The sequence below is a fragment of the Loxodonta africana genome, chromosome 8 (genome assembly GCF_030014295.1).
Source record: "Loxodonta africana isolate mLoxAfr1 chromosome 8, mLoxAfr1.hap2, whole genome shotgun sequence".
Lineage (NCBI taxonomy): Eukaryota > Metazoa > Chordata > Mammalia > Proboscidea > Elephantidae > Loxodonta > Loxodonta africana.
Window position 1 is genome coordinate 116,005,080 of NC_087349.1, and position 14,721 is coordinate 116,019,800.

General features: G+C 44.3%; 1 protein-coding gene across 1 annotated transcript in view; it reads left to right on the top strand.

Annotated features, from left to right (window-relative positions):
* LOC135232268 (polycystin-1-like protein 1) overlaps nucleotides 1–13,512 on the top strand; it is a 34,885-nt gene extending 21,373 nt beyond the window's left edge. The window contains exons 9-12 of the mRNA XM_064290239.1: nucleotides 1,671–1,775; nucleotides 2,058–2,198; nucleotides 9,149–9,283; nucleotides 12,686–13,512. Coding sequence (XP_064146309.1) covers nucleotides 1,671–1,775; nucleotides 2,058–2,198; nucleotides 9,149–9,283; nucleotides 12,686–12,970 — 666 coding nt within the window. The 3' untranslated portion in view covers nucleotides 12,971–13,512. The remainder of the gene's footprint in view (nucleotides 1–1,670; nucleotides 1,776–2,057; nucleotides 2,199–9,148; nucleotides 9,284–12,685) is intronic.
* Nucleotides 13,513–14,721: the final 1,209 nt, after the last annotated feature.

Sequence of the window (14,721 nt, forward strand, 5' to 3'; positions counted from 1 at the left end):
TCAGTAATGAAATCACTCCTGAGGCTCACCCTTCAGTCAAAGATAAGACAGGGCCAGAAAAACAAAATGAGACTAAATGGGCATACCAGCCCAGGGGCAAGGATGAGAATACAGGAGGGGACAGGAAAGCTGGTAATAGGGAACCCAAGTTCAAGAAAGGAAGAGTGTTGACATGTTGTGGGGTTGGCAACCAATGTCACAAAACAATATGTGTGCTAATTGTTTAATGAGAAGCTAGTTTGTTCTGTAAACCTTCATCTAAAGTACAATAAAAAAAATTGAAATGATAAAAAAAAAAAAAAAGTAGTGCCTGATAGGTACTCAGTAATGGCTTTTCTTTCTTTGTCTTGAAATAAATGTTAATCCACACTTATCCCCTGAAGGAGAGGTATATGACCCCTAAAGACACTCCTCCAGCTTAAATGTCAATAAGAACTCTACAAGGCTGACTGGACCTCAGACATGTTTAGCTCCCTCGTTCTTCTTCTGAATGAATGTATGCATGCATGAATGAAGGGTAACTCAACGATGTTGAGATAACTGCATTAGTAGAAAATAATTAAGAAATTCTTAGCACAGGAGCATTTAAAGGTTTTACTTGGTGGTAGAAACTGATAAGAGAAAGAGAGGTTGTTAGGTGCCATCAAGTCGGTTCTGACTCATAGTGACCTTATGTAAAACAGAACAAAACATTGCCTGGTCCTGTACCATCCTTATAATCGTTGCTGTGTTTGAACTCGTTGTTGTAGCCACTCTGTCAATCTATCTCGTTGAGAGTCTTTCTCTTTTTCACTGTCTTGGTTTCAATTCTCAGTCAATGCACTTATGGGCAGCCACCACGTGTTTGACAGTGCAAGCTATGATGTTGAGCAAGTTTCAGCAGAGCTTCCAGACTAAGATGGACTAGGAGAAAGAGCCTGACAATCTACTTTCAAAAATCAGCCAATGAAAACTGTATAGATCACAATGGTACAACCTGCAATCACGCATGGGGCTGGTGCAGGAACGGGCAGCCTTAGGTTTCTGTTGTGCACGCGGCCACCATTAGTTGGGGGCAAACTCGACAGCATCTAACAATACGCACATGGTCCCTGGGTGGTACAAATAGTTGGCACTCAGCTGCTAACCTAAGCATTGGTGGTTCAAGCCCAGCTAGAGTCTCCACAGAAGAAAAGCCTAGCAATCTGCTTCCATAAATGTTACAGCACAAGAAAACCCTGTGAAGCAGCTCTACTCTGTAATACGTGGGGTCTCTGTGAGTGAGCATTGACACCACTGCGCTTGGTTTGGCTTTTAATACTACACACACACACGTATACATATAAACGCATCCTTTTGAGCAGTGCAGAAGGCCTGGAAGGGGTTGGCGTGGAGGTCAGGAGATCAGACATACGATATGTATTCATAGTCTGCCGTTTCAATGAGTGCAGTGATCTCTGTGAGTGTGATTGTACCCCTAGCACCTGGCACCAAATAGTAGTCTATGTGTGCTTGTGGGTGAAGAGGTGTCAGGCTACCCCAGTCTGAATAGCAAGTTCTTTATCAATACTCTGAGGAGCAAAAAATTAACTTGTGTAATACCCACTCAAAAAGTATTGATGGGGAATTGGCCAAAAATTGAGACCTTAAAAAGATTTTGTTAATATTTGTAGTTATTTTCTCTCCATCAGCTGGTCTTTCTGGTGCTCAACCTGGTTCACCTCTGTTTTCAACTCTACAGTATGATTGAGAAAGGCATCCTCAACTATTGGCGAAAACCAAGCAACTGGCTGGAGGTAGCTTCTCTTCTATCACTTTCTTCACAAAAAAATAATAATAATAAAGTACTTTTATCTGAAAATAAAAATGATTGTAATGGGAAATTAATTATGCACTAGCTAATTCCAACATGGTTGCAGCTTTCTCACTCTGTTGTGTTAATGCTAAAATAGCATTTGAGATAAAGTCTCTGTTTAGTGATTTCACTGTTAATTTACAACCCGAGTCACATGGAGTACCAAGGTCTGCCCTTTCCTTGGGAATGTCGCTGAACGAACCCTTTCTGTTCAACGTTTCAGCTCTCTGTGGTTGGACTGGGCCTTGCCTACTACGCAGCCTCCAGTCATCTTGTTATTCTTGCTGGGGATGTTATCGACCAATTTCATAAGGGATTTTTTCAAGAATTTGTGGACCTCAGTCTTATCACATCGTGGAATCAGGTATGGCAGGGCATTCAGTGCAACGAGAATAGAAGCCATTACACTGTAATGCTGTCTGAAAGAAGAGGTCATCAAGTTCTAGAAGTGGTGAGATAGTGGTCTTGTTTATATTGGATGATATTGCTCCAGGCTCGAAGAGTGACTCAGACTGGGAAGGGCCTGAAATCCGTAGGACATGCTTTGGGATTTGGGAGCATGTGTATTCTGTAGGGAGTAGAATCAAAAGCATGGAACTACTCAAGTGATGATAAGCTATGAGTAAGCAGGTTTTGATTAAGCAGAAAGGAAGAGAACAGCATTCACTTGTTTAGACACATTGTGTCTCTTCTCTCTTTGTCCCGACAGTAGTCCTAGAGGGAACAGTCCTCATCTCCTCTTTCAAGTTAAAAGACTGAGGCTCAAGGAAAGGCCCAGGCACCACGATGGGGAGGAGCCGGCTTCAAAGTTCCCACTCTCCTGTTTCCCAGGGAGCCTTCCCAAAAGGGATGGGCCCCCCTTGGGGACAGCGAGCTCCCTGCTGGGTAGAGCAGTGCAAATGTTTCCAGATGGAGCTGGGCAAGGCTGGGAAGAGGAGGGGTTTCATGTTGGGGTGGCCAGATGGAGCTGGGCGAGACCTGGGAGAGATGGGGAGAATCCCACATCTGGGAGGGTGATTGCACCAATACCTTGCAGACCCGTGCTGAGGCTCTGACATTAGGCAGGTTGATGTGTGGACTCAAGCCCACGTGCTCACACTTTAGCCTCTCCCATCCAACAGAAGGCAGTCCAGGCCCCAGCCACCCCAGAGGCCCTGCATACACTTACACCCCATGGCTGGGCTTGGTTCTAGAGCAACCCAGAAGCACCTTGCAAAAGGCAGCACAGGAGCAAGTTCTGCTCCAGCTTCAGGCCCTCATCACCCAGCTCCATCTCAACCAGATGACTTCCCTGCTCCCTTTTCTCTGTCCTCCCCTGCATTGCTCTTTGCTTCTTTGTGTGGTCTTGGCTCCTGACCCTGCCCTCCTGTCTGCCCTAACGGGAGACCTGGTTGGGATGAAGCTCTGCGTCCTCCCACTTCTGTGCTTCCTCCATTGACCCCTGGGTCACTGTTTCCTGGTGGTGTGTGTCCTGCTCTTCTCATCAGAAGTCATTTGTGGAGAGCCACAGATGTCCACTGCTCAAGGGGACAGAAACAAGGTTCTGAGGGAGCCCAAGCAGGGTGGGTCCAGATTTGTAGGGCCTCAAGCCTTTCACACTTGGGGTCCCTTCTTAAGAGAAAGAGTACAGATTATCTTCCTTTTGGAAATCCACTAAAGCTACAACCTTACAAATGCTCTGCTGTTGAGGGGCCCTGGATAGGCTGAGCCTGTGAGCCCAGGCAAGATGTTCAGCAGGGTCTGGGAGTCCTGGGGCAGGGCATGAGATCAGACCAGCATCCACTCGTCCTCCTTCTCATTGACATCTTCATTAATATCACCTTCTCCTTGAGACATCTCTCCCCCTTCCTTCCCATCTTCAGTCCTCATGGCGCTTATCAGCGTCTACTGTAACCCGAGTCTTATTTAGTTTATTACCCATCTATCTCGGCAAGACTGGAAGCTTCATGAGGGAGGGGCTATATCTCTTTGTTCACTACTGTTTCACCAGCACCAAGAATAGGGTCCAGTGTGGAGTAAGTGCTCAGTTAAGTATGTGTTGGCGTGTCTCTCTGGGACAGGAGTCCCTGGGTGGTACAAACGGTTAATATGCTTGGCTGCTAACCGAAAGGTTGGAGGTTTGAGTTCCTACAGAGGCACCTCAGAAGAAAGGCCTGGCCATCTACTTTTGAAAAATTAGCCATTGAAAACCCTGTGGAGCACAGTTCTAATCTGACACACATGGATTCACCATGAGTTGGAGTCTATTCAATGGCACCTGATGACTGCTCTGAGGGGTGACAAGTTCTCCTGGGTTTACTGTTCCCTGCTCATCTGCATGAGCCCACCTTCTTTCTACCAGCGGGTTGCTCAGCTTGTTCAGAGTTGCTGCTGGCCTGCAACTTGTGAGAGGCTCTGACTGCTGCAATGCCCGTGACATTCATCCTGGCCCCAAGGACCGCCTGACTGAGGTTGGCCTTCTCTCTCTCAGGATGTATTCTTAGATAGAATCTGACTGATGACTCAGTGGTCAGCTAGGGGTAAGCAGCCTCAAGAAGGGTAGGTGGTGTGTGCAGAGTGGAAAGTGTTGTAGGACTGCTCTTCTCAGGTTCTGTGGGCAGGAAATGTTTCTAGAAGGATCACCATCAGGGCCCAAGGAATCTGGTCTAATCCACCTGCCTGCCTAATTTCAGTAAATGGCCTGTCCTCCCCCTGACTCCTGGCCTTGGGAAATGTTCACCTTTTATTACCCTTTTGTTCCCTGATGTCCTGTCTTTTCCATCATGTGCCCTGCCCCTGCCAGAAAAATGTGTCTGAGCAGATGCCTTCTTCTCCGGAGCGTGTGTCTAGTCCAGGTGCCAAGTTCTGGTTTCTTGATTAGCTGAGAGCCAATTAAGTAAGCTAACTGAGTAAGAGATAAGATGTATTAAGAGTTAACTCCGTCCCAGGCATTGTTCTAAACTTTATATATACATGTATACATGAAACTACACAGCCATCTAAAAAACAAGCACCAACAGTCTACCCATTTTACACACTAGAAGACTGAGTGACCTCATACTGAGAGGTAACAAAAAATAACACACACACACACAAGTAACAGAAAATACCACAAGTGGGTAGTTTTAAAGAACAGGAATTTATTTTCTGACAGTTCTGGAGAATAAAATCCCAAATCAGATTCTCAGCCATGTTGATTCCTTCTGTGGGCCTCTCTCAAAGTATCTGGTGTCTGCCAGCAATCCTTGAGGTTCCTTTGCTGTTTATGAGTTCTCACATGGTATCTGTCTTCCCTCTGTATGTGTGTCTGTTCTGGCTCTTTTTATAAGACTTCTCAGAAGGGGTTAGGTTTAGGACCCACCCTACTCTAGTATGACCTCATAAACAACAAAAACCCCATTTCCAGAGTCATATTTTCATACAGGGGTTAGGACTTAAGTTTTTTTTTTTTTTTTTTTGGTGGAGGGGTACAACTCAATCCGTAACAGACACTGATGCTCAGAAAGGCTAATCAATTGCTCCAGGTCATGCACATCTGAGTAGGAACAGGGCTGGAATTTGGCCCTGGCCTCTGGGACCTGAGAAGCCACATTCCTCAGCACTGAGCTCTGAGCCAATGGAAGTGTCCTCGGAGAAGACTGGCCACACCGTCATGGCCCCAGAGTGCTCTGGTCGGAGCACGTGGCTTGAACCCGTGTAGTCCTATTGCTGTACTACTGTGTATTGAGGATCAGCCCTCGGTAATGGTGCAGAGTCAATGACATCGGTCCCCTGAGGTGCCTGTGTTTGTCTGCTCTTCCCTGTGCTGGTCCCTCAGCCTCTGCCCACACTGCAGCTTCTCCTGGTCCCCACTTCTGTGTACTGATTTCTCAAACAGGTCCCTGGTATAAATAGTCAGAGGGAGACAGCTCCAAAGTTGAAGCTCCCTTCCAGTGCTAGAAGAATGCAGTATCTTTCAAAACATGCACCAGCATTCTACCCATTTTACAAACTAGGAGATTTAGTTACCTAAAAAAAAAAAAAACCAGTTGCTGTCAGGTCGATTCTGACTCAGAGTGACCGACAGAGTAGAACTGCCCCATAGATTTTCCAAGGAGTGCCTGGTGGATTCAAACTGCTGACCCTTTGGTTAGCAGCCTTAGCACTTAACTACTACTCCACCAGGGTTTCCTAGTATTGATAGGTAGCAAAAAATAATACACAAAAGTAACAGAAAATACCGCAGGGGAGTGGCTTTAAGGAACAGGAATTTATTTCCTGATGGTAGGAAATTTATTTCCAGAGTAGGGTGAACCCTAAACCTAAAATGAATGACAGTCTCATGATGGAATTTAATAGAGAGGGTTATAGAACCGTGAGCTGGCGCAGGCCTGGGACGGTACTTAACTTCCTTCAAGTCTTAATAAGGTGGAGCTATGATTAAAAAAAAAAAAAAAAATTTTTTTTTTTATGATACTTAACTCGGTATCATTTGAGTGTGTATGCATGTGTGTGTGTGCACATGTGCACAGGTGTGTGTATATTTGGACATACACATGTTAGCTGCTGTTGAGTTGGCCCTGATGCATGACACTCCCGTGCACAATAGAACAAAACGCTACCCTGTCCTGAGCCATCCCCATGATGGTTTTGGACCAGACCATTGTGATCCATAGGGTTTTTATGCTGATTTTCCAAAGTAGATCACCAGCTCTTTCTTCCTAGTCTTAGTCTGGAAGCTCCTCTGAAACCCATTAAGCATCCTAATGACATGCAAGCCTCCAGTGACAGATGGCTGTTGGCCGTGCATGAGGTACATTGACCAGGAACAGAACCCAGGTCTCCCACATGTAGAGTTCCACCACAGAACCACTGCCCCCTATATATGCATGCATGCATAAATACATACATACATAGCCCACAAGCACAGAACTTGGCACATAGTGGATGTTCTATATTGTCATCGTTAGGTGCCGTTGAGTCGGTTCCAACTCATAGCGACCCTATGCACAGCAGAATGAAACACTGCCCGGTCCTGCACCATCCTCACAATTGTTGCTATGCTTGCGCCCATTGTTGCAGCCACTATGTCAGTCCATCTCGCTGAGGGTCTTCCTCTTTTTTGCTGGCCCTCTATTTTACCAAGCATGACGTCCTTCTCCAGGGACTGATCCCTCCTGATAACATTGCTTCTAAGGAGCATTCTGGTTGTACTTCCAAGACAGATTTGTTCTTTCTCTAGGCAGTCCATGGTATAGTCAATATTCTTCACCAATACCAAAATTCAAAGGGGTCAGTTCTTCAGTCTTCCTTATTCATTGTCCAGGTTTTGCATGCATGTGAGGTGATTGAAAACACCATGGCTTGGATCAGGAGCACCTTAGTCCTCAAGGTGACATCTTTGCTTTTTAGCACTTTAAAGAGGTCACTTTAAAATCTGCAAAAGCAGCAGATTTTCCCAAAGCCATGTGCCTTTCGATTTCTTGACTGCTGCTTCCATGGATGTTGATTGTGGATCCAAATAAAATGAAATCCTTGACAACCTCAATCTGTTCTCCGTTTATCATGATGCTGCTTATTGGTCCAGTTGTGAGGACTTTTGTTTTCTTTATGTTGAGGTGTAATCCATACTGAAGGCTGTGGTCTTTGATCTTCATTACTAAGTGCTTCAAGTCATCTTCACTCTCAGCAAGGAAGGTTCTGTCATCTGCATAACACAGGTTGTTAATAAGTCTTCTTCCAATCCTGATGCCCCATTCTTCTTCATATAGTCCAGCTTCTCGGATTATTTGCTCAGCATACAGATTGAACAGGATGTCCTGTAAATGGCAGTTAAAATAATGATAATAAGGAAGAAGACTTTATGGCATCCCCCAAAGCAGGTTTAGGCAGGAAAGGGGGTCCTTTCCGCTCTATCCTAAGGGAGTTTACAGCTGTGCTATCCAATACGGCCACTACCACATGCAGTTATTGAGAACTTGAAGTGTGGCTAGTCTAATCTGAAGTGTGCTGTAAGTATAAAATACACCTACTGGATTTCATAATCTTAGTATGAAAATGAAGGATGTAAACTGTCTCCTTAATAATTTTTATATTGATTGCATATTGAAATGATAAGATTTTAGATATGCATGGTTAAACAAAATATAAGATGAGTAACCTGTTTGCTTTTACTTCTTTAAAATGTGGCTACCATACCTGTAAAATTACCCCTGTGGCTTGTGTTATATTTCCGCTGAGTGGAGCTGGCAGGGGCCCTGTTCATCCCTGTTGCCCTGCCCATGGCTGTGCCCATATGCTCTGAAGGGAACCAGGGGTATAAGAGCCATTCAGGGCTTTAGACCGGGTTATTATTGTCAGAGGTCACTGCTGGCCTTCTGCCAATTAATACAAAACAAAACAAAATCCTACATCTTTTGGCCATGGAGATTTTAAAGTGTCCAGCTTTCCTTTCTGTCTTTTTGACTTACAATCTCTGTGACTTATTTGGTAAGAAGAGATGAGATTGTGCAGCAAAAGTACTTTTCCTATGAAACCCCCTTAGGAAAAACGTTAGACGCTCTCATAGGAGTCACAGAGGAGGATGCAAGGAACAGGCCGTCCCAGAGGCTGGATTTGAACTGGGCCAGCATTTCACCTTCCAACGTGTCTGTCAGTTTGTCGTACTTTGGGGGCTTGTGTGTTGCTGTGATGTGAGAAGCGATGCCATCGGTATTCACATACCAGCAGGGTCACCCATGGGGCTGGAAAGGGCAGTGTTTCGTTCTGCGGTACATGGGTCATTATGAGTTGGAACTGACTCCACCGCACCTAACAACAACAACAACTATTTCACCAGCTGTCTGCTTCCCTCCTTTGTTTAAGCCTTAGTTTGCATAGCTATAAACTGGGAGGACTTGGTTTTTTGTAAGGATCCATCAAATAGAAAAATATATACATGACAAGCATTTTTAACCTGTGACATATTCTGTCAATATGAAGGAAGAGGAGAGAATTAGCCTGCACTGAATATTGTCTATGTCCCAGCCCCTGTGATGGCTATTTCTTTAGGGTAGAGTAAACTGAGACTCAGAGAAGGAAAATGACTAGGCCCAGATTTAGTCCTGGTCTTTACAGAAATGTGTAGGTCAGAATTCAAGCCCAGTCTTTCTATAAATGCACTGCAGTCTGTGTTTACTCCCAGCTCTGTCTCTTTCTCCTCTGCAGATACCCAACACTTACTGGGACTGGCCATCCCTGGTCTGCATAACTTAATCAAACCCAGTACACCCTTGCTGCATGTTCTGCCTGCCCATGACTGACAGGAGTCTATGTGATTGGTACAACACAATGAACTGCTATGTTTTTCTCTCTCAGAAGGTACGGTGGCTCCAAGGAATCCTCTTACTCTTCTTGATTCTAAAAAGTGTTTATCTTCTCGGCACTCCAAAGACCATGGCCTCCTGCTCCTTCATGCTGCGCCACTCACTCTCCAACGCCATCATGCCAGGGGTAAGAACTGCCCAGGCTTTCATGCTATTTCATGAATAAACCAACACAGTTAGGGTCCTCTCTTCAGCTGGTCCTTTCTCAAGGGAAAGGCAAAGTTCTCTCAAGGCAAAACAGCCACCTAAAATTCCTGTCTTTGAATCATTACAGTGTGGTTTTAGACAGCTGACAAAAAGAGGTGTATGATAAATTATGGTTGTAACAGTGAGGACCCTAATTTATTAAGCACTTGCTCTGTATTATACTTTCACAAAAAAAAAAAAAAATTTTTTTTTATTATTATTAATGTAAGTAGTTAATATCACCTGCTGAGCTTTTTCTAAGTGCCAGGAATGCTGCATGAAGCCACTTATATATTACTTCACTTAATTATCACTACCAGCCTGTGGGCAGGTATTGTTCTTTGTTAGAGGTAAGGAAAAAGAGGCTAAGAGAAGTGAAGAAATATGTCTTGGTGACATACGGTTTAGCTAGTACGCACTTACCCGCAGGCACGGCTCTCAGAATGCCTCGTTCTAATGTCTCTACCCTTTCTCCTACAACTCTCTGCCTGCAAGGCATTCTGGGTATGGGCACCAGGGTGTCGGTGCACCCCAGTCTGGGGCTGGCTCTGAGGTGTGGTCAGGTGGGTGATGCCAAGAACGAGGAGGGCTATAGTCTAGATAGGCTCCTGTCGTGTGGCCAAATCTGTGTGGCCCTAGTATAAGGAATGACCTGGCTCCAGATGAACGGGTCGGGGGCAGCCAGGGTTTCCACCTCTGCAGCAAAACAGAATTGTGATCAAGCAATGGAGAACCTGGGCCATGGGGCCTGATTTGAGGGGGCTCTGGCTCTCAGGGTCCCTGACTCTCTTAGCACAGAGGGTCCTGGACACAGATCTGCTGCTCGAGGGAATGGAATCCCCAAGCCCTCCTAGTCTTAGCCTTGGTGAATAGCCTCAGCAAGCCAGGGCAGAAAGCAGGGTTTGGGGTCAGAGAGACCTGGATTCCAACCCTGGCTCTACCCTTCCCTAGCCCACTGCTGAAACCATGGGTCAGTTGCCATGCCTGGAAGATTATTGTTGGGCTTAGAGATTATGTATACATGGAAATGATCTATTAAAATGGTCACTAAGACCATTTAAAACCAACCAAACCCATTGCCATCAAGTCGATTCCAACGCATAGTGACCCTATAGGACAAAGTAGAACTGCCCATAGGGTTTCCAAGGAGTGACTGGTGGATTTGAACTGCTGACCTACTGGTTAGCAGCTGAATGCTTAACCACTGTACCACTAAGGCTCCAGAACTGCCATATGACCCAGCAATTCCACTCCTAGGTATACGTACCCTGTGCATATGACATGAACAGAGATATATGCACACCTATGTTCAATGCAGCACTATCTACAACAGCAAAAAGATGGAAACAACCCAAGTTCCATCAACAGATGAATGGATAAGTAAATTGTGGTACATATATACAATGGAACACTACTCAGTGATAAAGAAAAATGAGTTCCCAAAACACTTTACAATGTGATGAACCTGGAGGACATTATGTTGAGCAAAATAAGTCAATCATAAAAACAAATATTATATGTTCTCACTTTTATGAAATGACACGAATAGGTAAATGTATAGAAATTAATGTTCATTAGCTGTTACCAGGGCTTTGGTGGGGAGAGGCACAAGTACTGTCTAGGTAGTAGTCACTTTTTGTTTTTAGAAATAGGAAAGGTGGCATTGAATCTAGGTGAAGTTTGCAAAGCATGAGTAATGTAGCTGGTGTCAATAGATCATATATGGTTTTGCAATAATAACAACTAAAAAAGGGGTGGGGGCTACAGATGCTGATACTAATTAGACAGTTCCAAATAACCAATCACCTCATGGGATTAGTTCTCTTGGTTTGGGGGCTTAGGGCCATGGTTTTGTGGGACCATCAGTCAACTGGCATAATATAGTTTCTAAAATTTATGTTCTACCTCCCAATATGGAAACCCTGGTGGCGTAGTGGTTAAGAACTATGGCTGCTAACCTAAAGGTCAGCAGTTCGAATCCACCAGGTGCTCCCTGGAAATTCTATGGGGCAGTTCTTTTCTGTCCTATAGGGTCACTATGAGTCAGAATTGACTGTACAGCAATGGATTTGTTTGTTTGTTTGTTAGTTTCCCAATATGGTGAGTAGTGTCTGAGGTCTTAAAAGCTTATGAGCAGCCATCTAAGGTACAACTATTGGCCTTTATTCATTTGGAACAAAAGAGAAAGAAGGAAATCCAAGAATCAGTGAAGAAACTAGACTAATAGGCTACATGAGCCACTGTCTCCTCCCCCTTGAGGCCAGAAGAATTAGACGGTACCTGGCTACCACTGTTGAATGTTCTGATCAGAAACGCAATAGATGAATCCTGATAAAAAGGGAAAAAAAATGTGGAACGAAACTTCAAATTCTTAAAGAATCCAGACTTACTGGACCTGTTGAGGCTGGAGAAGTCCTGGAGACTATGGCCCTGAGTTGCTCTTCAAATCTTGAATTGAAACTATCCCCTGAAGCCACGTTTTAACTAAGTAACAGTTTCAACCAAAGCGTAAAGATTATCACTCTTGAGTATTGCATTAAAAAAAAAAGAAGAAGAAAAAGAATTATCTGTATAAGACCAAAGGGTCAACAGCTATTTTAAAGTATAGATGAGAAGGAAGAAGGGCAGAGAGGGAAGTGAAAGAACTAGAACAGAAATAACAAGAATGTCGATATAATATGAAGAATTTAATCAGTGTCACTGATCACCATGTCTAGAAACTGTGGAAGAAAACCCTATGGATCACAGTTCTACTCTGACACACATGGGATCACTATGAGTCGAAATCAACTCCATGGCCACTGGTTGGCTCATTTATTGAGTGTTTTATTTCACCGAGCCCTTGCCAGGTACTGGGGCCATAGCCCCCAGTCATGGCTGCTAGAGGAGAGAGTCTCACAATCACCCGCACCAGCAGCACACACACAGTTCTGAGGTCAGAGAGACATTGAAAAATGGAGGGCAGACTTTAAAGAGTAGAGAATGGGGTCTGACTAGTGGTCCTGGGCAGCAGGAGCACTTCAGATAGAGGAGAGAGCTCAGCTACAACTTGGTGAGCTGGGTGGGTGTTCCAAGTATGGGGGATGCTGGTGGAGGTTGGGGAGTGGGGGATGAGGCAGAAGCATGGGGAGGGGCAGGGAGGCACAAGGCTTGAGATGGTTTTGGCCTTGACTTAAACATTTGGACCTTTGAGGATTAGTTATTAAACTAGGGATGATGTGGTCAATGCTCAAAAACCTCTTTCTCTAAGCTTTTTGTATGTTAAAACGTTTACAAGTCCGCAAAGGAGTCTTTGCTCCCAGGAAGAGTGGTGTGAGGTGGTTGGTGGATTTCTCCCCTGCAGCTGGCTGGAGTCCTGATGGTGGCCATCCACTCACACCTGTGCAGATTCCTGCTCTCCTCCCAGGCTCTGCCACTGAGCATCTTTGCAGATTCCTCCCACATGCTGCCATTTCCTTTACTGGGAAGGAGCAGACGAGAGGCATTCTCAGGCCTTTCCAAGTCTAACCAGTGGGCCACAGCTTGCTACCATGGAGCCATTTTTACCGTAATGACCACTTTGTGGCTGACGATGGTAAGTATATGTGGGCCAGGGTTTGAAGTAAAGGTTTGTGGAAAAATCATCTAATGTTTCGGTGGCATTCTCTTTGGTGCATATGCGTATTTCCACTCTGCAACGGAGCCAAGTCTCATGATAACAAACCCCTAGCCCACCTGACCTGCTCCTGGCAGGCCCTGGGCACAATAACGTTGACTCTCCTTAGTTTAGAATGGCTCCAGCAAGACACCCCCTCCTTCAGGAAGCCTTCCAGCCTGCCTTGCCCATGCTGAAGCTAATCTCTTCTCTCCCTCAGAGATGTGTTTCACACAAGCTTATGCTGTGGCAGGGACAACTGTGGCCTGTTATCTCAATCATTCTATCTGAAAAACACCGAATCAGCCAAACTTTACTGTGAACTAGAGTTCAGTTATTTGATCTCTTTTTTTATATGCATGAGTTCTTGGCTGGTGCCTACATTTCATTTCATCATACTGAGGACTTTGTTGCAAAGAAGTCAGACGTGGAACACATTGTCTTCTTATTCAATATGTACTCACCTGCCTTACAGGGCCAAGCCCCTGCTCCTTTCAACTCTCCTAACTCCCTGCTCACCACTCAGCCAGCCATCCAGCCATCCATTCATCTATGCGTTCATTCAACAAGTATGTATAGGATGTCTATTATGTCCAAATAATGTCAAAACAGAGATAACAGTGTATGGTCCCTGCCCTAAGGAAGCTCACGGTCCGTAGGAAACAACGTGAGTATAACCAAATAATCAGCAATTTTTATGTATTTTAGATAAAAGTTCCTTATGGGATATGTAATATGTAAATATTTCCTCCTAGCCTGTGACTTCTCCTTGCATTCTCTTAACAGTGTCTTTCAAGAGCAAGTGTTTTAATTGTGATAACAGCCAATTTATCAATTATTTTTATGGATTGTGTTTTTGGTGTCATATCTAAAAACTCATTGTGAAACCCAAAGCCATGCATATTTTCTGTCACGTTTTCTTCTAAAATAGTTATAGTTTAAAATTTTACATGTAGGTTGATGATCCATTTTGAGTTCATATTAGTATAAGGTATGAGGCATTGATTGGAGTTAGTGTAACTGTACATGGATACCTAATTGTTCCAACGCCAGTTTTTTGAAAAGACTATTTTTTTCTCCATGGAATTGCCCTTGCATCTTTGTCAAAAATCAGTTTACTGGATTTATGTGGGTTTATCTCTCCACTCTCACTTCTGCTCCATTGATCTATCCTTGTGTCAATACCACACTATCTTGACTACTATCACTTTATTGTAAAGTCTTTAAATACAGAGGGTGAGTCCTCCAACTTTGTGCTTCTTTTTCAGTTTTGGCTATTCTAGTCCTTTTGCCTTTTGACGTAAATTTTAGAATCAGCTTGTCGATATCTACAAAAAAAAAAAAAATGCTGGAATTTTGGTTGAAATTGCACTGAATCTCTAAATGAAAATTGGGGAGAATAAGTTTTTCAATCCAAGAATTTAGATCATCATTGATTTCTGTCTCAGTCATCCAGTGCTGCTATAACAGAAATACCACAAATGGATGGCTTTAACAAACAAATGTATTTTCTCTCAGTCTAGTAGGTTACAAGTCCAAATTCAGGGCACTGGCTCCAGGGGAAGGCTTTCTGTCTCTGTCAGCTCTAGAGGAAGGTCTTTGTCCTCAATCTTCCCCCTGGTCGAGGAGCTTCTCAGATGCAGGTACCCCGTATCCAAAGGACACGCTCTGCTCCTCATGCTGCTTTCTTGGTGGTATAAGGTCCCCAACTCTGTTTGTTTCCCCTTCCTTTTATCTCTTGAGAG